General features: G+C 41.0%; 2 protein-coding genes and 3 long non-coding RNA genes across 8 annotated transcripts in view; 4 read left to right on the top strand and 1 right to left on the bottom strand.

Moving 5' to 3' along the window:
* crb1 (crumbs cell polarity complex component 1) overlaps positions 1 to 4539 on the bottom strand; it is a 30221-nt gene extending 25682 nt beyond the window's left edge. The window contains exon 1 of one of the 2 annotated variants that reach the window (XM_088313283.1): positions 4407 to 4497. In XM_088313283.1, coding sequence (XP_088169409.1) covers positions 4407 to 4482 — 76 coding nt within the window. In that variant the 5' untranslated portion in view covers positions 4483 to 4497. Of the gene's footprint in view, positions 1 to 4406 lie in introns of both variants that reach the window. The other variant, XM_088313285.1, reaches the window with a different exon arrangement.
* A 567-nt stretch (positions 4540 to 5106) lies between these two features.
* On the top strand, positions 5107 to 6103 carry LOC148324142 (uncharacterized). The gene is made up of 3 exons (XR_015846263.1): positions 5107 to 5232; positions 5643 to 5764; positions 5843 to 6103. It is a non-coding gene; the product is annotated as an uncharacterized LOC148324142 (long non-coding RNA).
* A 442-nt stretch (positions 6104 to 6545) lies between these two features.
* LOC148324143 (uncharacterized) lies at positions 6546 to 8611 on the top strand. Its single transcript, XR_015846360.1, has 4 exons — positions 6546 to 6752; positions 6903 to 6961; positions 8409 to 8510; positions 8594 to 8611. It is a non-coding gene; the product is annotated as an uncharacterized LOC148324143 (long non-coding RNA).
* A 1340-nt stretch (positions 8612 to 9951) lies between these two features.
* LOC148324144 (uncharacterized) lies at positions 9952 to 11671 on the top strand. The gene is made up of 5 exons (XR_015846361.1): positions 9952 to 10101; positions 10549 to 11013; positions 11242 to 11329; positions 11435 to 11502; positions 11612 to 11671. It is a non-coding gene; the product is annotated as an uncharacterized LOC148324144 (long non-coding RNA).
* Positions 11672 to 15388: 3717 nt separating this feature from the next.
* On the top strand, positions 15389 to 24908 carry LOC148324145 (tudor domain-containing protein 5-like). Of its 3 annotated transcripts, none has more exons than XM_088314162.1 (17): positions 15389 to 15517; positions 16642 to 16875; positions 16947 to 17152; positions 17261 to 17522; positions 17648 to 17778; positions 17876 to 17959; positions 18468 to 18524; positions 18699 to 18843; positions 19711 to 19838; positions 20045 to 20259; positions 20339 to 20548; positions 20654 to 20720; positions 21739 to 21939; positions 22777 to 22902; positions 22963 to 23028; positions 23870 to 24036; positions 24110 to 24908. In XM_088314162.1, exons 2-16 carry the CDS (start codon positions 16647 to 16649, stop codon positions 23996 to 23998), a joined length of 2256 nt encoding a protein of 751 aa, XP_088170288.1. In that variant the 5' UTR covers positions 15389 to 15517; positions 16642 to 16646; the 3' UTR covers positions 23999 to 24036; positions 24110 to 24908. The 3 variants fall into 3 exon arrangements, 2 of the variants coding, with proteins under 2 accessions (XP_088170288.1, XP_088170291.1); XM_088314165.1 differs by lacking the exon at positions 15389 to 15517 and adding an exon at positions 15535 to 15637; XR_015846397.1 differs by lacking the exons at positions 23870 to 24036; positions 24110 to 24908 and having other exon boundaries at positions 21800 to 21939.
* Positions 24909 to 25248: the final 340 nt, after the last annotated feature.

A 25248-nucleotide genomic window follows, 5' to 3' on the forward strand; every position in this document is an offset into this window, starting at 1 on the left:
TGACTTTCTGCGCTCGCCAGCTGCTCGAAAAAGCCAGGGAACAACAGCAAACCATGTCAATGATTTTCTTTGACCTGCATAAGGCCTTTGACTCCGTCCCTCGTACTACCCTTTGGAGACTGCTTGAGAAGTTTGGCTGCCCCCATAACTTTGTCCAACTAGTGCGGGGCTTACATGATGGAATGATGGGCTCTGTCAGACATGGTGGTTCTCTTTCATCATCATTTCCCATTGCCACCGGGGTCAAGCAGGGATGTGTGCTCGCACCGACCCTTTTCTCTCTCTACCTGACAGCTGTTTTGCTACGTGTCAAAACGTCTAACCCTCACCTTGGAGTGCGTATTAGATACCGGATGGATGGTGGTCTTTTTAACCTGCGACGTCTGAAAGCACGGTCGAAGACATCGGAAGTGTGTGTCTCAGAACTCCAGTATGCTGACGACTGTTGTGTCCCAGCCTCCTCCCCTGCTGACCTACAGGAGTCTACTAACGCCTTTGTGGAAGCATATGAGAGTGCAGGCCTGGAAGTCAATGTTGGAAAAACAAAAGTCCTGGCGCAAGACATAAACAACAGGATTCGCCTTGCCCATCAAGCCTTTGGTAAGCTCTATAACCGTGTGTTCTCACAACATGGTTTGTCTGCACAGACCAAGATTAATGTCGACAGAGCTGTTGTGATTCCAACCCTCACCTACGGGTCGGAGAGCTGGACTCTCTATCGGAAAAACATCAGGACCTTGGAGAGATTTCATCAGCAAAAGCTGCGGGCAATCCTGGGAATTGACTGGAAAGCATGCATCACCAACAACGACGTACTAACCCGTGCCGGCCTCCCAAGCGTAGAAGCGATCATCTCAAAGAACCAGCTGCGCTTCTTTGGGCATTTATGTCGCAGGAAAGACTCCTCCCTACCCAAACAGATGTTATTTTGTACCCTGGCTCATGGCTCTAGACTGGTAGGGGGCCCAAAGAGACGGCTGAAAGACCAGTTCAAACAGCTGCTCCTAAAGAGCAAGATTCCCGTGGACAACTGGGAGGCTCTGGCCGCAGACCGCGCAGAGTGGAGAGACACAATAGCCAATGGTGTCATAAAGTTTGAAGAAGGCCGGGCACGAGCAGCTGAAGGGAAAAGACGACAGAAACACCAACGCCTCTTGTTACCCCGTCCACCTCCGACAATTCCGTGTCCAGACTGTCCTCGACGTTTCCACTCACACCTTGAACTCTATAGTCACCAACAGGCACACAGACGGAGATATCAAAAAGGAAAGTGAACGAACAGATGAGGAGGACTGATCCTCGTTCTACGAGGTTGCCATGATGATGATGATGATGATATAGATATAATGATAATGAGTTTTCTGAAACATTTTTGCACCGTCATTACTAATATTATCCAAAAGGTAATACAGTAATGCTATTTTTGTTGCTCAAGAAGGTCATGTCATGTCATGATCCACACCGCTTATCCTGTACAGGGTCGCGGGAGGGTACTGGAGCCTATCCCAGCTGACTACGGGCGAAAGGCGCACTACACCCTGAACTGGTCGCCAGCCAGTCACAGGGCAGACACCGTCACTTAGTGGGAACTGAACCCACGCTGCCTGCACACAACTCAGGCGAGTGTACCACTACACCATCAGTGACATGCTCAAGAAGGTAACCAAAATATTTTAAACTAACCCACTTTCATCACAATACATTTTTATATTGGTGTTGTAGTGCTTAGCATGTGGATTATATATGACGTGTGTATACCTAATGAAATGGCATCACGCGAATGTGGTGGTAATACGGCTGGGCGATATGACCTCAAATCAATATTGTCAAATTTCTTTTCGGGACAAGCGGAACTGGAACAAGTTCAACTAACGTTACTTAGTCTTCAGCCGTGTCAGGCGCTTCTTGATTAGAATCGCCAGCCACTACAGCGTCGTCAGTTTTCTTTCATCTTCAGGTGGGTGGAGTCACGTGACTAGACGTGTTGTAGCCTTCTTAAAGGGGCATGCACATAGCCGCAGACAGTCAAGACTTCTTTTCTTTTTTTTAAACGTCGAATTTACCGACATGGGGCAAAATGATGTCGGTTATTGTAATAAATCTCGGTAACGGTAAATTTTCATAACCGTGCCCTCGCCATACATCGTGCTCATAACTAGTCATGCGTTCTGCTGCTCCTTCACTTTCATCTCATCTGGCAAAATGAGTGCTTTATCTTACAAAAGCAAACAAAATATTTACAGTAAACACTGGTGTTTCTTAGCAGGTCTATAGGTTCATGCTTCCATAGTAAACAACACAATTTTCTGTTGTAATCTGGTGATTAGAGACTTGTGTTGAGTTTGGAGCGCTTCAATTAAGTCACCCCACCCCTGAAATACAAATCAGAGGATCAGCATTTGATCCACACTGAGGAAGTATTGAAAAGGGATGTTTGTGTTTGATAGAATCACTTTTTTTCTATAATTTGAGAATATCCTTCATGTGAATTATAAATTTTTCCCATCGGTCAGAGCAAGAATTTATGAATTAACTTTGGTCCAGAAAGTTAAAAAAAACTACCACAGTTTGGCTTTAGCCACACGTGCTGCTCCTCAGATGAGCTCACTATCTGTCAGTTGAGTAGAAGTGCCTGTGGAAGGATTTTTACTTTCTGGACCTTGATTTGACACGTTTGTGCTCATCACATGTAAAGTGATCAAGAGCGGCTTCATCATTTGGAACTGGAAATTGTCAAAAATGCGTATAGACGACAAGCTACAATACTTCTGTGACTATGCCCTTGACAAAGTTGTGACAAAAAGTGAAACTTTATGGCAAGTCACTTCAGCTCTATGTTTACAGACAGAAAAATTAAGCATACAAATAAATCACACTGTACCAACTGTGACATGGAGGAAGTTTGGTCTGGCCCACCAAACACTGGGTCACGTGGTTGAAACTCGCTTAAAAAGCGGACCATTGTGGAAAAAATTACAACGCTCTGTCGCACACCAAGTGACTGAGCACCACACATCTACTGATGTGCTTCAACGAAAAAACGTGGGTTCAACATACTGTATTGTTTGCACTGAACCACAAAAACATTGCATGGTGAAAGAGGAAGTAGATGGCCACAAAGAAAGAAACACTGAATGGGTGGGATTAAAACAGAGAGCGTGGATATAGAGGCTCACAATCAGATGAGCAAGAGCTGCATGCACATATGTGAAACACTCCTGCCCACTTCACTCAAATCTTGAGCATGACAAAGTGGTTATTGCATGGATATGCATGGATGAAATTGCAACATTGTAATAAAGCGCCAGTGTACAAATGTATTGCCACAGCAATCGCCTTTCAAGTGTCCAATCAGGCTGAGTGCAAAATCTACAGAGGGCTCTTGCGCTTCATGATTGGTGAAGGGCAGTTAGACTCGCAGGCAATTTGCAATCATCTCTGGAGCAACTACTTCGACTCAAAATTTGACTTCGCATGACTGAGGTACTTTATAAGGAGACGATTTTGAATCATCCACTTACAGTGCCTTTGGATAAATAGTGTTCCTCCTAATAAACACTGTGGAAATGAGTCACTGTCTGTAACCCAAAAAGCTAACATTAAAACATTCCGTAATATATTTCAGTGAAATTTGAAACAGGTGGTACTGCACTAGGCCCAGAGATGCTATTGGTCTTTCAGTACTCCCCTGTGAATTCAGAGATTCAGAGACAGATCCAACCAACCATACATCCCCGTTCCCCTCCCGAAGCATGTAGTCTTTTCAAATGTAAATTGTATCTAACGGTCTTTGTTTCGCCCTATCTGGAGAGCCTCAGATGGCACATGTAGGACACCCGACATCTCTTTCAGCCTGTTGCATATTACACTGATATATCTGCTTGCCCGTCTGTGTGCTCCAGTCGTGATAACAATTTGAGGGGGATTGCGGTGTCTCAAAGATGTATAGTGTGTCTGCCTTCTGTCCCTGCATCGTGTTGTCCTTGCATGTCAAGCCCTCTCTTGCGTCACTGTGCTGGTCCCCCACTGTCAGTCTTTTTAGTCACAACATAAGCAATTCTGTTCTTAGAGACATCACTGTTGGCAGTGAGGTCACTTCACAGTCTTGCAATTGAAATTCTAATGATGCACTTGGGACAGATGCATCCAGATAATGAATTGAATGACAAAGAAAAAAATAATAAACATAAAGCTAAGATGTTTAGAGTTAGTCGTGTTGTACCCAGCAAATATGAGAGTCCAGTTTTTCAGGAAAGTAACACATACTACATTATCCAATTGAATCTTTACCTCCATTTTATACTCCGTCTTTAGGCAAATTTATGTTGATATGCAGCATTTGTTAACACTTATCCAATAGGACAACAAACAGTATGCAGTTAGACGATAGAGGAGAAGTCACTTACCATAGTTCACAAACAGTGAAGCGATAAGAATTTTCCAGGCAAGTGATTTCAATCTAGAATAACAAATTACATCCATAATCGTGACAGGGAACCATCCTGCTTGCCTTGAGCCTCAAAGTGTTGTCACTGATTTGCCTGCAGGGTCTCATGTGTTGCCAACTCCAGAACCACTTCAACACGCACTTCTGCTCCCCATTGGAGCACCATCAGGAGCCTCCATCACACGTGAAATAAAGAGCTTGACGGCCAACCGCATCCAGGGAGAGGAGGGCTTATACTAGGCAATGGTTCTAAGCATCAAGGACGATGAAAACTCCCACTGTCATGATGATTACTTCTACTAATAGCATCTTATTAATACAGCGCTTTTAAAATCATAAAAGATGCTTGACAAGTGCAGGTAAGTAATGCATCACTCAGTGAATTACTCTTGAATTAAAATACTAATTATAAATAATTCAAAATAGTTGGAGTTTAAGATTCGGATGACAATGCAGTCACAACTATAACTATCAAAATATTTTAAAATAAATGTTTTTTTAATCAGATGAGACAAATGAGGTACAATCGCCCTTATCAATAATTAATATTGGTAATTAATATTAATAGTGAACTTCGCGAGCAGGCGAAAGTGGATTGGCTCGAGACGTTCCCATCCCGACGTAACCAGGAAGTTTGACCACTAAAGGCAGCAGTAAATGCGATTTGTTTCATGCCATAGAGTGTCGCCTTTTTGTAAACGGGTTCTGCCGAGCGTCCATCATGTCAGCGTCAAAAAATGTGAGTTCAAGGCCAAATTCGTCGAAGTCAGCGCTGGTTTACCCAGGTGATGTGTATTCTTGTATAGCAGCTAGTTTAGCAAGGGAAGCGAATGGAACAACCCTATATATCACCTGCATCTGTAATACGTACGTTTATGTTAATACTGTATTTTTTATTTAGTTTTATTTAATTTTTGCATTGCATTTTGACCATCACAAGTTTTTGATGGAGATTTGAGACTGTAAATCCTGTGTTCAATTGAAGATGCCAGAGAAAATTTTTCGAAGTGTCACAACAAAAACTTCCTGTCACTATCCTCCTCAAATGTGCCCCTCTTTATTAACCACATTGTGTTTGTCATGTGGTTAATAAAGAGGGGTAACCCTAGAACCTTACCTTTGTTGTATTGTGATAGATCGCTTCATTTATCATGATTCTGAACTCAAACCGCATTTTTATATCTGTGGCATCCAGTCCCGTGTAAGAGCCAAGTGACTGTTCACACCCAAACCATCCCAGATGAGATGCTGATCAGCCTGACGTCGACAGTCTGCAGCACGACACCGGGACCCAGTGCACACCGCCGACAATGCAAGGTACCTTTGAGTCCCAATTGTTGTTATAAAAAAAGCTTGATTCCTAAAATGTGTTATTTTTCATTATTTACTTCAAAGGGGTTCGGATTGAGACGGCCAGATGCTGCATGGGCGCAACAAATATAAATTCTTCCTGGAGCAGCCAACATCACTGGCTGGGGCTGACAGGCCAATTTAGCCAACAATACAACTGTAGCAATGTACACACAAATTGTTTAGTGGATACAATATTTTGAATACAGTCTGTTTTATTTTTCTCAGAAGACCTAGCAACAGATTAGAAGCTGTCCAGTTGATGAGGACCATGGACGACATGTTGGAAAGGGCTGGAGTGGATAAACCCAGAGAGGAGCAAACTGAGCCATCCCAGGTGCGCCTACGTGGCTTCCAGTTGTCACCCCCAGCATATGAATGGAAATGTCAACTACATTTCTTTTCATGAAATGTTCTTTTCTTGTTCACTTTTCGTATTCTCTTATTAACTTTTTAGCACTGGACTCGAAAGTTCAGAGTGCCATTTTCTCTACTTGGCCAGAAACAATGATTTTCATTCGTAATTTTTTTTAAAGTGCCATTTTGGAATTCATATTTGTCAAAATGTGTTTCAGATGGAAGGTCTGCTGGAGATGGTGCAGAATGAGCAGAAAATCTACAACGCTGTTTTCCTTGATCTGATACGGCAGGTCGGCGTGGGATGACCTAAAAGAGGCCAAACTCAGATTAGAACAGCAAAGGAATTAGAACAGCTCTATCTTTAAAAGTCATGTTGTCCAAAGCAGAGTCAAAGCAAGCATTCATTCTGAACAGAAAGGATGGAGATAAATGTTTATTTTACAGAAGTGATGTTCAGAAACACCATGCAGCGCAACCAGTCCCTGCTTGAATGCATCCCAAGGCAGTTGAAGGCTCTGCACACGGAGACAATGGCCCAACGCCGACTGGCTGAGGAAATCCACCACCTCAAGACGTCCATCCAGCGGATCAGCACGTAGGTTTGGATCATGTTCAAACTGTTCTTCTTCAATCCCTTAAATTAGTAATTTTTACTAACGAGAAAAATAAAACTGCACAGCTCAATAACACAATCAACAGGCCTTAATCCACAATCAGAGACCACAATGATCATGTTTCAGAGCAGACGGAACGTGCTCATCAGCAGCTGGCTGAGGCTCTTGATCGCACTCCCACTGACTCTGGGTGAGTGCGCATTTTGTGTAGCTCGTCGTATTAACTGAATTTAATTTTGTACTCAAATGAAATGTACAATGAAATCCACGAATGTCAGAGTGCTTCAAGTTTACCATGAGCTGTATGAGCTACAGAGGGGTCGCCTTCAGGCTGAGCTCGTCCAAATGACCTCCGGAGTCAACTCTCACTCTCACTTGCCCTGAAGGTGTCTCAACTGCAGTAATACTGTTTGTGCTTCCATGCTTTGATACAATTGTACATAAATTATAGGATGTACAATATGTATATGGCATGAAAGTCATGAACGGGTACTTTTCGGCTCCTTGACAGCCTGGGATCCACCAATAATGCTTTGTTGTTTTCCAAATATATGATGAATATATAATCTAAGAACATATACAGTGATGTCTAATGTCTGCTAGCAAAAAGCATTCAACTCTTACTACATTTGTACCTTGTCATTTTGACATCCTCCAGAAAAGTCTTACTATTGGCCTGCATTAGGTTAACAGCATCGCAGCACATCCTTAATAAGTCTGTTTCCCCCAACACCAAAGATATAATATTTTAAACCAATGTTTCCTTTTGTTGAGTATTGATAAGATAATGCTGCTAATTTCTTTAAAATATCATGATATAATAATATTATTAACCCTTATCTCCCACTCCAAGTGGTGACATTTAATGAGTTTAGTGAGAAGTCACAAACAGACACTCGATGGGGGGGTGGAAGGCAGTCTCAAAGTGGTCAACTTGAAATCATCCGCACGTTAAGATTGAGTTGCAGTACGTTATAAAGTTACTTTGCACGCACCAATCTACTGCTCAGACTCCAGACAGTCTGGTTTACAGTGAAATGCACGCTGTCTAAACTTTCGACTCCCAGCTAAATAATATAAGAAGGCTTTAAAGTTACTCGGGAGTGTAAATCTTGGCCCTGTAAAAGGCCATGTGGTCTGATGGAGGCAGTCGTAGAATATTGATTATTTGAAGTTAAGAATAGAAGCAGATGAAGTGAATTACCCTTCATGCAAAGTGACTTGCCTGCAACCCTTTTGGGGCCAATGTTAACATCCGGACTTCCTTTTTTTTTTCATCAGGTCTATGTTCTATTATCTGTCCATTTAAAGGGGTCAGCTGACTTTTTTTTTTTTATTTCCCAATGATGCAGGTAAATACCAATATACAAATGCCAGGATTTCTGGCGCTCTTATTTTCTGGTTCACTGAATATTAATCATCATTTTCACTCAAGTACCAAGCAACATATGGTTCAGAATGCAAATGTTAACCTTACTTACAAATGCATAAACGTGTCAACGTGAGGAATGCTTGCTGTAATCAAAATGAATGAAATGAAATATTATTAATAATATTTTTTACATTTATATTGTATTTTACAAATTCTAGAATTTATATTTTCACCTGGTAACATAAAACGCTTTTATGACTGATAGGTGATCAGTGTGAAGAAACTGCAATTAGTCAGTCAACTGCATATAAATGAGCAGTGCTGGTTTAAGACAGCAGAGCACTACAGCATATTTATCACTTCCAAGGTGAATCCAATGTTTTATTCACATATTCAAAATTGCCTTTGGCGAAATGAACCCACACACTAAGAGTTTCCATGCCGCTGCAGGACATCGAGGACCCGGGCTAGGGCTGGGCGATATGACCTAAAATCAATATCGCGATAAATTGGGCAATTTTACCTCGATAACGATAAATGCACGATAAATTCCCCCTGAGGACCAAAATCAAAATAAATGCAGAAAATGCATATTAACTGCTTTTTTTTATTGACCAACTGGTACACATTACTTTCAATGAAAAATAGAAGTACAAAAATCATTTGAATAAACATTCAAAATAGCTTGCTTTGCATGACTTGAACAATGTCACAAAGAACAGGAAAAAAAGGGTACCTCTCACAAAATCTTTTCCTGCAAATAGATTGTGCCGAGATGGTGTAATGCCATTTGCAAATGCTTAGATTTGTGTAAAGGTATCTTGTAAACAATCTAAATAATGCCATGTGCAAAGGCACTAGTCGCCTGTAAACAAAATGCTAAATAAAATGAAAAAAAAAATAATCAATGGAATGCCAGTGCCAAACAAACGCGTGTGCTTCATCAGTAAAATGTGCCGTCTCGAGTACTCCGGTGCGCAGTCGCCACTTGTCGTCTATGTACTGCACATTTCAGGCTCAAACAGGGATGCATGTTGCGACTCGACCACAAGTCGGATGTGGATGCAAAATGCTCGACATGTCTCCGCTCCCGTCCCGATGTTGTCCATATCGGGAAGTGCGGTTTGCGGCAAATATTTTCGTACCTCTTGTCGGCTGCTTTCCTGAGGCGTTTAAATCCTGTGCGCTCCACTGTAACTTCAGGAGCTCTATCTTTAGCTATGTGCTAGGCTATCCCGTCCACCACTGAGACGTTCTCTCGTATGGTTTCGCCTCCGTTAGTGGGCTGTTGTCACTTGTCCAACCTTGCTTCTCACTTTGAACTTTTAGCACAAGCTCCAAGTCAACAGCATGGTTGTGTTGTGGGTGGTGAAAAAGAAAAGGTTGGACGCGCTGTTTCAGGTGCTTACGACGCACTTTGTAGTTCATGTTCTTTTGCGCAAACATCGTCTTTATGGAACCCAAAACATTTCCAAACGACAGATGTCGAATTTATTTTTGGGACAAGCGCGACAAGACCAATTTCAACTAACGTTACTTCGTCTTTAGCCGTGTCAGCCGCTTCTGAATTTGAATCGCCAGCTACGAACGCGTCTTGTGTTTACATTCTTCTACAGCGCCTGAGTCACGTGACTACATGCGCTGGAGCAGACTTAAAGAGGCATGAACATTGCCGCAGACAGAAAAGACTTTCCTTTTTCATTTTTTTTTTAGACACCGAATTTACCGACAAGGGCAAAATGTTGTCGGTCATTCTAATAAATTTCGGTAACGGTAAATTTTCGGTTAATCGCCCAGCCCTAACCCGGGCATCATTGTGGAGCTTACAGATTCGTGGAAAGAACTGCTGACTGGTCTGCTGTCTCATCGGAGGAAGACTAGTATTGTCTATGTGAGGACTTCAGTGGCATGAAGCGAGGCATCGCCAAGTGGCTCACATTCTGCATCCGACTCAATAAGTAAGGTTTAGAGACTCATATTTCAAAATGATCTTCATACAGTACTAGACATAAATCTTAAGGAGGGTTTGGGATGCTCTTTGTAACATTAAATCAGTTGTTCAGTGTGTGCTCTCTATTTCAAAGGTGGACGGAACTGAAATATGAGAAAAGTTCACTGGAGGAGATCCATTCTGATATGACACAGTGGTCAAATGACAGACTTAATAGTGAATGAAAAATATTGTACCTACATTATGTAATCTGAAATTGCGACAATAAAATATTTCTCATAAATAGCACATTATGCATTTTGTTATTTATTGTTTTCTTATCTGTTGTTGTTATGCCCTTTGCATATACAGCGTGGTTGTCTTAAAGTGCTTTATAAATTCAGTTGATTTGAGTTGAGTTTTTCTCTTGCAGATGTTGGAACTGCAGTGTGAGGAGCTGTCTTGTTGCCAACAGATCTTGTCTGGTCTTGCTGAGGTCCAGGAAAAGTGGCTCAATTTAAGTCTTCAACTGTTCAGAGGACACTCAAAACTTGACGGGAACGCCCTCCAGGTCATCGCGTTCTAAGAAAGTTAAGCAGGCTCTTTTCTGACCACACTAAACAGATGGACATGCAAATTAATGGAGAGAGTGGTGAGGTCCAACACAATATAGATATTTTGCCAGCATAGAATTAAAAAATTCTACCCATGCCAGAACTCCAATTTTTTAGGGGTTCATGAGCAGACTATATCACTGCTAGGGATGTTGAAGCTTTGGGTCACCAAGCTCTGCTCAGCTATCAGCCAGCCAAAAATGATGCCTGCTTATGAAACTAGAAAAGGCACTGGCTGTTTGGCTCACTTTGGTTCGAGACATTTTTGGAAACACCTCAAGTGATCAGACAGAGCAGCAAAAGGACAAAAGCATTGGCAAGCTATTGTAAGCATATTCTTATTCTACTAAACTAAGTTATGAGTAATGCCCATTAATTATTAAAGGACAATTTTCCTTCATTTTGTGTTCATAAAATGTATGCGTGTGGTGTAAGAAAATGGTAACTGTTTTGTTACGTTGCATGTAATTAGCAAAATGCAAATGTATATGTATTTTTTTGCCTTTGAGTGATTTTGTTTTACCTGTAGGTTGATCACCATTTTTCCTCTCCAGCACAGAAACAGAAAATGTGCTTGAGAAGGTGCACAAATTCATAAGGCGCCTGTCCAACATCACGGAGTGTGTGGGCCACAACTACATGGTGAGGTGAGCAGCAATAAATGACCAAAATATGTGCAGTTAAAATGCTACATAAGTGCTTGTCTGATCTCTGGACTAAGCGCGTCCTCCACTGTGGGGTTGTCAGTCACACAGACACGTTCGCTCACCAACAGCAATGTTGCCGAGTCTCCAGCAGAGGATGCTGAGTCTTTGGTGAGGACTTGCTATATTAAATATTTTTCAGTATAACTGAGTAAAAATCAAGGAAGAGTTTCCATTTTTAATGATGTGTCTGTTTCTGTGTATTATGAATGCGTTTAAGTTGAGTGAAGTCGAGTCAGCTAAGTCTGAAGAGGACAATGTAGAGGTCAACGATGATGAGGTCAGTTAACACAATCATCTGGGCAGCAAGAAAAATAACAAACTGTTTCACTTTCATTGTTGCCTACATTCTGTGGATAAACCTACGATTATTAGAATATTCAGAAGAAATTTCTATCATCCGTTTTCTAACTTGTTTACAATTTTTTATGCAAGAACTAGTTTAAAGTCAAATAATGACAGTATGTAATATTTACTATGCAATGTAACGGAATCAGCATGCACTGCAACCAACCAACCAGATGGTTTTATATTTGTTTCATTATTAGGTCTCAAAAACTAAATTATTTTTGATGAATATAATAATAATGTTTATTATTCGGGTGGCATAGTGGTTGACTGGTTAGAATATTGGCCTCACAGTTCAGAGAATGCAGTGTTCGATTCTGAGCTCCGGCCGTCCTGTTTGTGTTTGCACGTTCTCCCCATTTGCCCCTGCGTGGGTTTTCTCTGGGTACTGCAGTTTCCTCCCACATTCCAAAAACATGCATGGTAGGTTTATTAAACACTAAATTGGCCCTATAGGTGTGCTTGTGAGTGCGAGTGGATGTTCATCTTTGTGTGCCATGCGATTGGCTGCCAACCAGTTCAGGGTGTACCCCGCCTACTGTCCAAAGACGGCTGGGATAGGCTCCAGCACGCCCGTGACCCTCGTGAGGAGAAGCGGCTCAGATAATGGGTGGATTTTTATTTTCATTGGTAACAAAATGCCTGATAGTCACCTTTTGTGTGGTGGTTGCACATTTATAATGAGATTTATTTGAGTACAAGTGCAGTGCCGAAAAAAAAAAGATGGAGCAAGACAAACCCATTTAATTATTCAATAGTTTTTTTAACTTTCAAGTGTTTTGCTCTCCTATTTCTCCGTACCAAAGCTATTTCTGCTGCTGTCCAACAGGGGGAGCTAACGATTCATGGAAAAACAAAAATGATGCTGATTTGCTTTGATGGATACATTGTGCAGAGAAAGTTGGGAGAGAGACAATCACTTAATGGATTCGTCAACAACACCGAGCCAACATAAAGCATTTTGAATACAATAGAAGTCCATCCATCCTTTTTCTATACCACTTATTCTGTTCAGGGTCTCGCAGAGCTGGAGCCGATCCCAGCTGACCTTGGCGAAATGCAAACTCCACCCTCCTGGACTGTTTGCTGGGCACACAAAGACAGACAACTATTCATTCTCACCTTCACACTGTCACCGTTAATGTCCTACACAACAAATGAAATCAAAAAGTCATAAAACAAAATTTTATACGACATCCAATGATCCAACCCATGCCGAGTACTTGTCAACTTTATAGTTTTTTTTTTTTTCTTCGGTCAAAAGATACGGTTGGCCTGCCAAAGACAGTGATTAGAATGTTAGAAAATATATTTATACTTTGGACCTCTCTAATCTCAATTTAAATTTTGTTCCTTTTGTCTTTTACGTCCTTAAACTAGTATTATTACTATGCAAATGTTTTAATTTGTTTAAATGAACTGAAATCTTTTTATAGCTGCCTTTCTCACATGTCCCTGTCAGACTGACGTCCTGGTTGTGTTTCCAACAACAGAAAACACTTTTAGTGATTTGACCACAGTTGAACTACTGCAGCAAGAACGACAGTTAAGTCACTCACTTTTTGCCAAGTAACATAACCAATATTTTGTGAATATTACTCTTTTAGGATCATCACGTTTGTGAAGGACACTGTTTCTTGTACTTTTCCCCAAAGTTTTCACGACTTTGCCTCTGCACTTACTGTAACACTCAATCATATTTGACTTTACACTGTGTTTGGTAGCGATTCAGAGGTGTCGATCCAGACAACTGAGCGACGAGCTCTCAAGGCTGAGGAGGCCCTCCAGGCAGCGCTAGAGAACATTAAAGACCTGGAAAGGCAACTACATGATGCTTTCGGCTGGGTGCCCGAATGTTGTCAAGGTATTGAAGCATCTTATTCAGTCAGTTTCTAAATAACGAGGAGACGCAAGGACTGCTGTTTCTCTTGCAGACGAAAAGCAAACGCCATTGCCATTGCTTGAAATTGCTTCTCCAAAGCAAGCCAACATGGAATCCAGACCAGCATATAGTAAGCAAGAAACACAGATTGAACCCATCAAGATTTCACTCGTATTGTACCAGTTTGGTTTAAGTTATGTGGTTTCTGCTTGACTTGTTTCCTGCAGTCTTCTTTAAATTCTTGTCTCTGTGTTTGTTTTAAATGTATTTGCATCTATTTAAAATCCACATTTGTGTGTCACTGGTGAATATCATAAACAATGATTTTTTTTTCATGGATGTTGCAGCAAATGTAATACAGTACTGTATACCGGAATAATTAGCAGCTATTGTAATTATTAAAATATAATTTAACACTTTGAAATAAGGCCTGTTACATCATAGATTAATCTGTTTCTAGGCTGAGGCTGAGTTAGACGGAATCTGGGTGAAGGACACGTAGTGATGACTATAAAGGTAGCTCTCCCGCCATATGCGAAGAAGAGGGGAAAATTATTTGTTTCGCTCATCAGTGCAAATGTTCACCAACTGGCAAAGATAAAAGTAATATAGAAGAAAAAAAGCATGCGATTAATGTATGTTTTTCACTTACTGTTTTATTTTGTACGAACTATACCGCATACAGTGTAAATGCTGAGGCTGAGGTAAGATGTACAAAAAAATGTGTGGACAAAAACGTTTTCTTGCCAAATATGTGCAAGGCTGAATTCATAGTGTAAGCGGCCAAAGCAGATCAACCTAAATAAAAGTTAAACATATTCTATAGTCTAAGAAGACTACATCTTCAACTTAAGATTCTCTCCAGTTTATGTGGTTACTCTGGACTGCTGTCGTGTGTCTCCGCCCCGGCTGCCAGACGCTGCTGTAACTCCACCCGAAAGCTGAGCTGGTCTCTGACAGAAAATCAAACCCAAGCACAACACAGCAATGGTCAGCAGAACCCTCAAAGTGCACCGCAAATCTCTGCATGCATCTGCTGACAGATCAAATGGGATCAAGCTCTATTTTGAGGAGAACTTTGAATTTGTAGAGGCCTTTAAGGTTGAGCTTTTTCATTTTAGTCACTTTCTCTGTGTTTGACTCGAGCGAAGGTTCTAAAAAAATGAATAAATAAATAAAAGTCACACACGTTCAGCTCTCTCCGAACAGCGGCATGCCAGAGAGTCAACAGTTTCTTGTATCTGCTGACTATCCTGCCTCTGTGCTGCAAGATACAGTATGTATGAGTGTGCTGACAGCCTTGACCAGAATCTGCAGCACTGTTGTCAGAGCTTTTATTACCAAGCTGTGCACAAAGGTTCCTATTTGTAAGTAGCACACTCAGTTCCAGCTTCAGTACTCTATATTATGTATATTATCATCAACTCATCATACCCAATCGTATGCAGATTTGAGCAATTCTCTTCAAATAATGTATCATTGGGATTGTTCACATTGCGTAAGAGATGCACTGCATTAGACTGACCTATTCCAAATACTTGATCTACATTTGAAAGGCAACACATTTGAAGCTGCCCTCAGTGTGGTTGAAATATGTTCAGCATATTTTACAAGATACAACTATATACAGTCCTATTATATATATATATATATATATATATATATATATATATATATATATATATATATATATATATATACATATATATAAGTACATACATACATACTTTGGTGATGGAGTGTATAATTTTAGTCAGGCACTTGATGAGGCCAGCTAAGCTAAATTATCGACGTGAACTGCCAGTTTCCACCTGACCCAGCTGCTAAGTTGCTATTCCCCCCACCACCACCCCCCTGAGCTCTTCATTTATATCTTACACCATCACGGACCGACAGGTGAGCAAAACGTTTTGCTTAAAATGACAACTCTTTGAACATAAAGAGGGTAATTCACTCTTTGTGTCTTCACTGCTCCTACTTACACGTTTTCTGGTGTCAACACAACGTCGTCGCAAGGTTCGGTAAAAGTACCTATAGGGGACATTAGGCTACTATGTTTGTGTTGGTTTTATATTTTAACAACTGTCGAGCGCATTTATTGTTTTCATAGATACTAGACTGGATATCATTCGAATTGAATGTGAAAGAAGGATGTCGGTTTGTTAACATGATGGCGTTTACGTTCAAGTACTTCTTTTTGCCATGAAATGCGCTCCATAAATAAAGTTGTATTGTATTGCCCTTGAAAGGAAAATGCCAACGTTTTGTTGGGAGGTTTTTTATTGAAATGATTTGGACTTTTTTCCCCCCAATAATTGATTAAATTACATTTAAAATGGTTTTATCAAATGCACCACAATTTAACACAAAACAATGATAACTCCTTTGTCAAATGTAATCTAGTCAGTTGAGTTTTTTTTTTAAATGCAATTACAATCAAAAGAGAAAGTTTTGTGATCACGCAATGGAACGGAACGGCTGAATACATTTTCTACAAATTATCAGAATACAATGCCATAAGTGCTGCAAAGGTTTGCCCTCACTGACCTTGAAAAGTCGGGTCAAGGTCACATGATGACACAACATGCGTCCTTAGGAGAATCGGAATGCTTCATTTGATTTGAGCTCATTGGGCATTACACTCTGGATTTGGTTGCACACCAAGACCCTATGGCAGTGGTGCCAAAGTCCGGTCCTCAAGATCACTTTTACAAACTGTTTTAGTTGGCTAAAAGTGTCTGCACTTGTGAAAAAACATTATACGGCAGATGTCTCCCTCTTCCAACACACCAGATTCAAATGATCAGCTCGACAGATCTATGAAGCCTGATAATGATCGTGATAGTTTGAATCAGCGGATAATCAAATACAGATCGCATGATTCGGAGCTATTCATTGACCATAATGAGGCTTCTTGGGTGTCTATGGCAAAGTGTGCCAGGACCAAAGGCGGCACTTCTTGGTGTTGCTGTTTTGAACATCCTGTTCATTTTTTTGTGTTCTCTCTGAATTGTCGCCAGACAAGATGAACCCGGACACCATTTTAGATAAGCTGAAGAAGGATGTGCGCTCTTTACTCATTTCCTCTAAAGTTGATTTGGACCCTGAGCTACTCAGACGGGACTACAAAACTATGGTGGGCCATCCTCTGCCTCTGAAACTCCTGGGCTTCCGAAATATCATGGATATGTTAAGGGAGATGCCTGATGTGGTGTCAGTTAACGTCGGAGAGGATGGTAGAACATTCTTGAAGGGTAAGAGCATTTGCTTTTAATTTCATACTTATACATCTGAATATGCAAGAGTTTCCTCCCTGTCATCACAGCTGTTAGCCATGAGTCCACACGAAAGATTGAAGAGCTGGTAGCTAAACAGCGTACGTCCAGTACAGACAAAAAAAGAAAAGATCGTCAGTTCTCTTCCTATCGCAACTGTCAGCATTCAATCCCGTTGATTCTTCCCAGACGAGGTGGCGCTCCTCTGGCCCTTCCTCCTCAGCTGCGAGCACAGCTGCGCCTCCTCCTTTCACAGGTCTAATCACAACACACTAAAATGTATATAGATCTAGATATATTTGTAACTTTGCCTGTTTTATGCCATAAAGACTATGTCCAGCCATTTACTGCATTTTTTTTGTAGGGTCCTATCAGATTGTCTGAACTGGAGACCAGCTTTCTGCGATGCTTTGGCCAGACTCTGCGCGTTCATGATATGGGATTCTATTCTACTGGAGAGATGCTGGAAGCCGCTGAAGACCTTGTTTTGATCCAACAGAGCAGGTTTGGCTCCATATTGACTCTAAGAGAGCAAATGCTGCCCCGAACGTTTAACACACAACTGAACCTTGGAGCACCAAAGACCACAACCAAAGCCCGAGTGCACACCCCAGCAAAATCCCAAGGTATAAATGTGTATCCTTGGAAAAATTGTTTAGTTTGCGTGATAATTCTACAAAATTGTATAGTAATAGTAATATATTAGGCTTGGAAAATACTATCTATTTTCCCTATATGGATGTCCCGCCAGAATCCACTGGGAGTTCTGTCCACAAGGAGCCCACATATGTCAATTGTAATCTGCCAGTGACTGAGGAGAAACAAGAACAAGAATCTCAGCGTGACCAGAAAAGTCAAATTTTTCAGGAGCGTTTTTTAAAGGTTTGTTGCTGTAATAAAGTGGAGTTAGATTGTACATGAAGATTGTGATTGATTAATTTATTTTTTTATCATATTTTGTTGTACTGTCTAATTTTAGCTGCAAGAGGAGCTTCGCCAGCAGATTGCTGAGAATGGAGTGGCTGGCACCATTAGCCACAAGCTAAAAGAGAAACTGCAAAAGGTCAGATACTATGCACAGAGTATTATCACATTTCTACTCTGTTAAAAGATCCAAAAGTTGTTATTATACAAATAATTTGGTCTGCTATAACCTTTTTCACCAGTCTATGTTGTCGGCATAGCTAATATAGCAATAGTAACTTTTAGTTAGAAATTGTCTGGCACCTAAGTTACCTCTTGGGTTGGAGCAATGAGCTCATGTCTCATATTCTTGGTCAGTGGTCACACATTATTTTCTTTTACTTATTCCTCCTTTTCAGCCATATACAAGAGCTCTGTTTCGTTTTGCTTTCGTGGGCTCGCCATTGTCATTAAATGGGCATGTGTGTAACAGGGATGCATGTGTGGAAAGCATCCCAATGGGAACCTTGAAATGTAGTATAACTAGATCCGCATTCACATCTGCAGTACAGAACGGTTTGCAAACGCATGAAGTGGAAATAATTAATTTACCTTCACTGTATACGTCTCCATTATGTTGTCTTATCAGCAATATTTCATTTTTTCAGGTTGTCAGTCAAAGTAGCTTTGGAATATCAGTCCACAATCTCCCTCAAGAGTACAAGGTAAGTATAGATTGGCAGTGTATAAGACTATGCCTCTCAACAAAAAGTTGTTGAGAGACTGGGATTTGGGCCAGAACTGCTAAAATAAAGCCCTACTGTGGCGTAGAACGTGGCCAATAAGACAGGTTCTGCTTAGTTGTCCTGTTTGGGAATGTGATTCAAATATATTTGCAGAGGATTTTGGGTGAGGACTTGCCACTGAAAGAGAATGGCTTTGTCAGTGTCACTGAGCTGGTTGACGCCATGAGTGACATCTTCTACCTACAACATGCTGAGAGGGGCGGTCGACACGACTGGATCATTAAGAACATACACTCCGGTAGGTACATAAATCACTATTGGACGATGACAGCTTTACTTATATGGCTTGCTGATTACTGTATTGTCCGGACTATAAGCCGCTACTTTTTTCATAGATTTTGAACCATACGGCTAATACAAGGGTGCGGCTTTTCTGTGGATTTTTCTTTCACCGGTACGGCCGCTCTATAGTTCAGAAAATACGCTAAATAGATCTCGAATTTTATTGTTATTCTCTTAGGTCTGTTCTGTTTTAATTAGCAAAGTTGTTGCCATGTTAAAAGGCACTGTTTTAACAATCTGTTTATGTACCTTCATGTTCATTCACAGTTCAAAATCGTTGTGTACAAGCAGTAAACAACTTTTTTTTTTCAACATAGGGGGTTGCTGTGGCTTATTATACATGTGCGCCTTGTAGTCCGGGATATACAGATTTAAATATTCTACAGCAGGGGTCACCAATCTTTGAGAACTACTTGGGCACCGATTAACCTCAAGGGCTATCACTTTGATACACATCTCTTAAAAAGCACAATAACAAGTAAAATTTGCCCAAATGGCCTGTAATAATGTTATGAATAATTAATTGTATTAATTCATTTAACACCAGTGATCATGTTAAAGATTTCATACTGTAACTGGGAAATGGGTCAATCAATATGCAGTACTTTATTCTTATATACATCTTCAATGTTTACATCTTTAAATGATGACTTCTACAACATTCCTAGAAATCCACAATGTTCCATCACAGTTTTAGAAGAGTCCTGTGGGCTACTGATACGGTCCTGGTGGCCACGGGCACCGTGTTGGTGACCCCTGTTCTGAAGTATTTTATGTATCATGTGGGGGAAGAATACGTGACTTTTACATTTGTTTTTTGAAGATGATTCTGGTGTAAAGCTGCCACAGACAAGCTGTTTCCCCAGAGAGTCTCTTTGGGAAGGCAATGTGATCTCAGCGGATGTTGTTGAAGAATTATTGACAAGGGACCATTTTGTGAAACAAGGAAGGGTAACAATTATTATTTCAAAGTGCTCTATAAATTAAGTTTAGTTGAGTTGCTTTATATCATGAACTGGTAACCAAAGGTGATGTTAAACTGTAGACTGTAATACAAGTTGAGTGAGTAGAGAATATCGGTAATACATCATTATAGAGAAAAATATTACTTCTCTACTTTGTCCAATTTGCTACAAATACATGTCTGTCATCTTCAGATGATTGAGCTGTGTCCTCCCATTGAGGTGTTTTGCAGCACCGTTGTGCCCCTCGACGCCCTGCAGAATCAACATCTTGAACGGCCGACGCTGCATTCTGCTTTTGATTTGGTTGAAGTTAGGGTAAAACAAGTGGTGTCTCCAGGACTCTTCTACATCTGCTTTACCAGTAGTGAGGAGGCCCAAATGTTTGAGTACATGCAAATAGAGATGATGTGAGGACACATTAGCGACAAATTACATGGTCTTATTAACATCATGTAAGATATGTCCAACAGTTTTGTCTCCTTCCAGCCAATGTTACTCCTCCCCTGATGTGTCAGAGCGTTACCGCCTCCCCAAGCGATTTTTCCGAAGAGGGCAAGTCTGCTGTGCATCATCCAAGGACATGTGGTTCACCCGGGGGGTGATTCACAAAGTCATCAACCCCACCAGCGTTGAAGTGTACCATGTTGACTTTGGCATGATGACCACTGTGCACACTGATGATCTGATGTTCCTCAAGTAGGCAATGTTACTTTTACTTCTACTATTTCAACTGCTACTACTGCCGCCGACAATAACAACTCCAATTGTCCTGAGCTGAATGTTTTGCCTTTATTGTCCTAGGTCATGCTTCTCCATTCTTCCAGCACAAGCTGTCCCATCATCACTTGCTGGAATTAAACCAATCACTGTAAGCGTTCTATCTGTAAAACTCTACCTTGAAATAAAGTTCTGCATTGTGATTATTAGCGCTGGGCAATATTGTTATTCCATTGATATCTCGATATGAACATTTAACATGTCGAAAATGAAGGCGATATCAGTGGTGTGGACATTCCATGCTCATGCTGCAGCTCAGACCAACCAACCACATACTTCATTTCATGTTTGGAATTGATTGATAGTTAAAACAAGGCAATCATCTGGAAATGAGAGGTAGAGAGCAAGAGAGACACTCAGGAATGAAGATGCTCGGCCCACTGTACACGGGTTAGAAATCCATTTCTTTCACAAGCAAGCGATACAGTCGTGTGCCGCCAGGCCCTAGAATTCCCACAATACTTAACTATAGTTATAGTTAGCGAAGTTTGTTGTAAGAATGAAGGAGCAGTGCGGCTCTCATTGGCCAAAGAATGGGAGCGAGCCTCAGCTCTCAAAATCTCAAAATCACTTTCCTCATAATTATTGCCCACATTCTAATTCTGTTGCAAACTGTGTGTTCCTCGGCTGACATTATCTTTTTGTGGTTAAAAACAAAACCACTCTTGCAGGTCAGTGTTAATTTAATTCTATATTGCTGACTGTTATTACTATCAGTGAGTTAGAATCAAGCATCTGCACTTTCCACATCCTTTTGGATTGATATTTTGATGTTTCTTCAAAAAAAAAAGTCGTTTTTTTTCGATAAACCCCGAGTCACATTGTATTGTGATTCATATGTCTGTAATGAATATTGAGATGTTTGACTCAAATTGTTTCCTCATGCACTCTCACATACTTTCTTAGGAAAACATTTTAATTCAAACCTTTCATAAAAATTATGATTCACTTTCTTGACGATTCAGTTGATTGAATTGGACTGAATCCATCTTCGGTGCTATTTTGTTGTTAGATAAATTGAAAAATACACAAACCACATTGCATGTGAGAATAAATAGAGGGTGTCAAACTGCAGGTGGCTCACCTTTTATTTGGATTTGTCATTGCAGGGTACCTGGACCTCCCAGGCCATTACTTCATTTGTCAATCTTTGCTGTAATCGTTCCCTAGTGGCTGCTCTCCTTTGCCACACTGGAGATGTGCTCCAGCTCTACCTTTGTGATACGCACACTGACGAGGATATCTACATCCACTGTGTCCTCCTCAGCGAGGGCCATGGGGAGACCTGCAGCCCTTCAGCCAGTACAGCAGTGAGTCCTTTAAATAACTTTGGATCATATGCATTTGCGCTATTGGCATTTATAAATAGTGTGTGTGTTTAATATAGTTGTAGTGATTTATTTATTTATTTTTTTACACAAATGTTAGACATGCTAACCAGGCGACACGGTGGCCGACTGGTTAGCACGATGGCCTCACAGTGAGAGACAGCATCGGGCGTGGGTTCGATCCCGGCTCCGGCCATCCTGTGTGGAGTTTGCATGTTCTCCCCGTGCTTGCGTGGGTTTCCTCCGGGTACTCCGGTTTCCTCCCACATTCTAAAAACATGCTTGGGAGGTCTATTGGACACTCTAAATTGCCCCTAGGTATGAGTGTGAGCGTGGATGGTTGTTTGTCTCTGTGTGCCCTGCAATTGGCAGGCAACCAGTTCAGGGTGTCCCCCGCCTACTGCCCGAAGATAGCTGGGATAGGCTCCAGCACCCCCCGCGACCCTAGTGAGGACAAGCGGTACAGAAGATGGATGGATGGATGGATGTTAGATTCAATTATGTGGATTTTTTGGATCTGACAATTTATGAACTGTTTTCATATGCACTTAGTATATACAGCGTTGTGATTTTTCTTGTCTTTTTATTAAAGTGTGTTACACTGTAAAGATAACAGTGGAAGAGAACTCCAGGAAGAATAGCGTTGGCCTCAGCCAAAGTTATATGAGGTCCTTATCTCATTAACTGCCATTGACGGCTAAAAACGTCAATCCATTTTATTATTTGTTTTTTTTACACAACTGGGAGTGAATGAGTTAAAAATGAAATGCATGTTAATAATCTTCCTGTCCATATACTCAGATCTTTGGTCTTTCTCAGTTGTGTGTCCAGGTCAGCCCTGTAAGCCTGTACCTGGGGAAGGGCACGTTTCACCTGCCAAATGTTGAAGAGGAGACTACTCAGTCAGCAGAAGCACTTGCACCGCCAGTGTTAGCCACACTGAAGGTAATCTTTAGTTTGGTTTATTACATTGACACTTCAATATTGTTGTTTTTTTTTTTTCAGTTTAAAACTGAAGAGATGCCTGCGTTGGAGTTTGTTGGGGACAGTGAGCTCAGCACCCATATTCAGGTACTACTTAACTGCTTTATTTATTTATTTATCTCTAGGCAAAAGTAAAACTTCAATTTCCCCCTCCTTACCGTTGTGGAGGGCTTTACTTGTCCCAATGATCCTACGAGCTAAGTTGTTTGGGGCTTTATGACCCTTGCAGGGTCACTCGTGGCAAACAGGTCCTCGATGACGAACCAGACAAACCATGGTTCATGTGACTCCTTATGATGATTGCTTGGGTCACTGAGGCACCCCTCTGAAGCCAGGCCAGGAGATGGGGCTTGTTGACCATGGGGCCCGGTCAGGATCAGCCCAAATAGGCAACATGGGTCCATCCTCTCATGGCCTCATCACCTGTGGGAAGTCCCAAAGTGGTCGGGTGCCCTGTGAGCTGGGTGGTGACAAAAGGCAGGGCGCTTGGCGGTTCGATCCCCAGCTACAGAATATAGCTCTTGGTACATGGGATGTCACTGGTCTAGCAGGGAAGGAGCCCTAGCTGGTGTGCGAAGGAGAAAAGTTCCAACTAGATATAGTCTGGCGCACCTCCACACACAGTCTGGGCTCCGGCACAAGAGGTGGTGCAAACCCTTCAATTTGTTGCTCACGGTGAGAGGCGCCGATCAGGTGTGGGCATACTTATGTCCCGGCCTGTCGCCTACATAATAATAATAATAATAATATTCCTTTTATTAGTCCCACAATGGGGAAATTCGAGATTCGAACCCAGGCCTCCTGGGGAGACTGGGTCCTGAACGCGGCGCCTTAGACCACTCGGCCATCCTGGCAGATAAATGGATGGATGGATGTTTTTAGGCCGAAAATAACCATTTTTCTAAGCAGTTGTATTTACTCTCTTTAGAATCATTCACCTGCAGTTCAAGAAGAGCAACAGGAGTTTGATGGCACACAATCATTAACAGGTAGCCCAATCCTGAGGACATATGAGAAACTCCAGAATGCGTCCTTCCATCTCGATCCATTGCGCTGACAATGAATAAAGGGAAAGGTGGAACGTAGGGGTGGAAGGTAAGAAACTTACATGCATAATTTGTGATAACGTGGGCTGAACACTGTAAACATTATTAATGTACATCAACAGGTTGTGAACAGATGAAGAGCGGCAAGAAGCTTGTTGCAATATGACAACATAATTCTGACTTTCTGTCCAATGAGGTCCAATACTGCATTCCTTGTTCTGTTTGGATTTTGCATTTATGCAGCTCTTACGTTGAATCTTCTTTAAATTGTCTTTATACAGTGGATAAAAAGTCAAAACTTATCTTAAAGAAGCCAAGGTAAATAGTTAAACTTTGACACCTGCTGTGTGAAACATCACCTGTGTATTTCTTCTTAAATCAAAGTTATATTCATTTTGGGGGAAAATGGAACTAATTTATTTGCATGTGCATGGCCTGATATTAATACTTGATTGAAAATTTTTACAGTATACCATTGGAGGCATTATTTATATGTACTGCGTGAATCCGTGCGTGTGTGTTCCCTCACTACTTCGCCATTTCATTTCTTGCGGATTCATTCGATCGCGGATTTTAATTTGTGACAACAGTAGTTTTACTTCATTATTTTGGCACATTTTCTTGGCAAATTTTCTCCCTTTTATTATTATTAGGAAATTAAATCACTCACCTACTGCCGACAATCAGCAGCTCATTATTTATTCTACATTTTGCATTTTAAAAGTTAGATTTATTAATTGAAACAAGTGTTTAGAAGGGTGGGAACCATGTGTGTGTGGGGTGGTGGAGTCATTGGTAATTGCAATGGCTTAATAGAGGTATAAATCCCCCCATAAAATATATTTTTTAAAAAAGCATTCAACCTCTACTTTGTGGAAATTTACAGAATGTGAAAAGTGAGGGACACACGCACGCACACGCACACCCACGTATAGATAGATAGATAATCAGATATGTGTATATGTGTGTATATATATATGTGTGTGTGTGTGTGTGTGTGAAAAAAAATTCAGCTTCTCAACGGTCAATATTATCCAATTTCTGTTGGCCTTCATTGTGCCAAGCTATTATCTTTGCGTTGAATCAAAATAAAGCATTTTCTTTTACTTTGGAAACCAATTATCAACACTCTTGCCAATTTTCTGTTATGGACCAAATCAGTAACCAAATTTATTTTTTTTCCTGCACTGACATTTAAAATAGTCATGTTTTCGAATAAAATAGATGGCTATTAAAACATCAAATTTTTCCCCATTCATAG

The sequence above is a fragment of the Idiotropiscis lumnitzeri genome, chromosome 13 (genome assembly GCF_059441095.1).
Source record: "Idiotropiscis lumnitzeri isolate Australia: NSW breed Sydney's pygmy pipehorse chromosome 13, RoL_Ilum_1.0, whole genome shotgun sequence".
Classification (NCBI taxonomy): Eukaryota; Metazoa; Chordata; class Actinopteri; order Syngnathiformes; family Syngnathidae; genus Idiotropiscis; species Idiotropiscis lumnitzeri.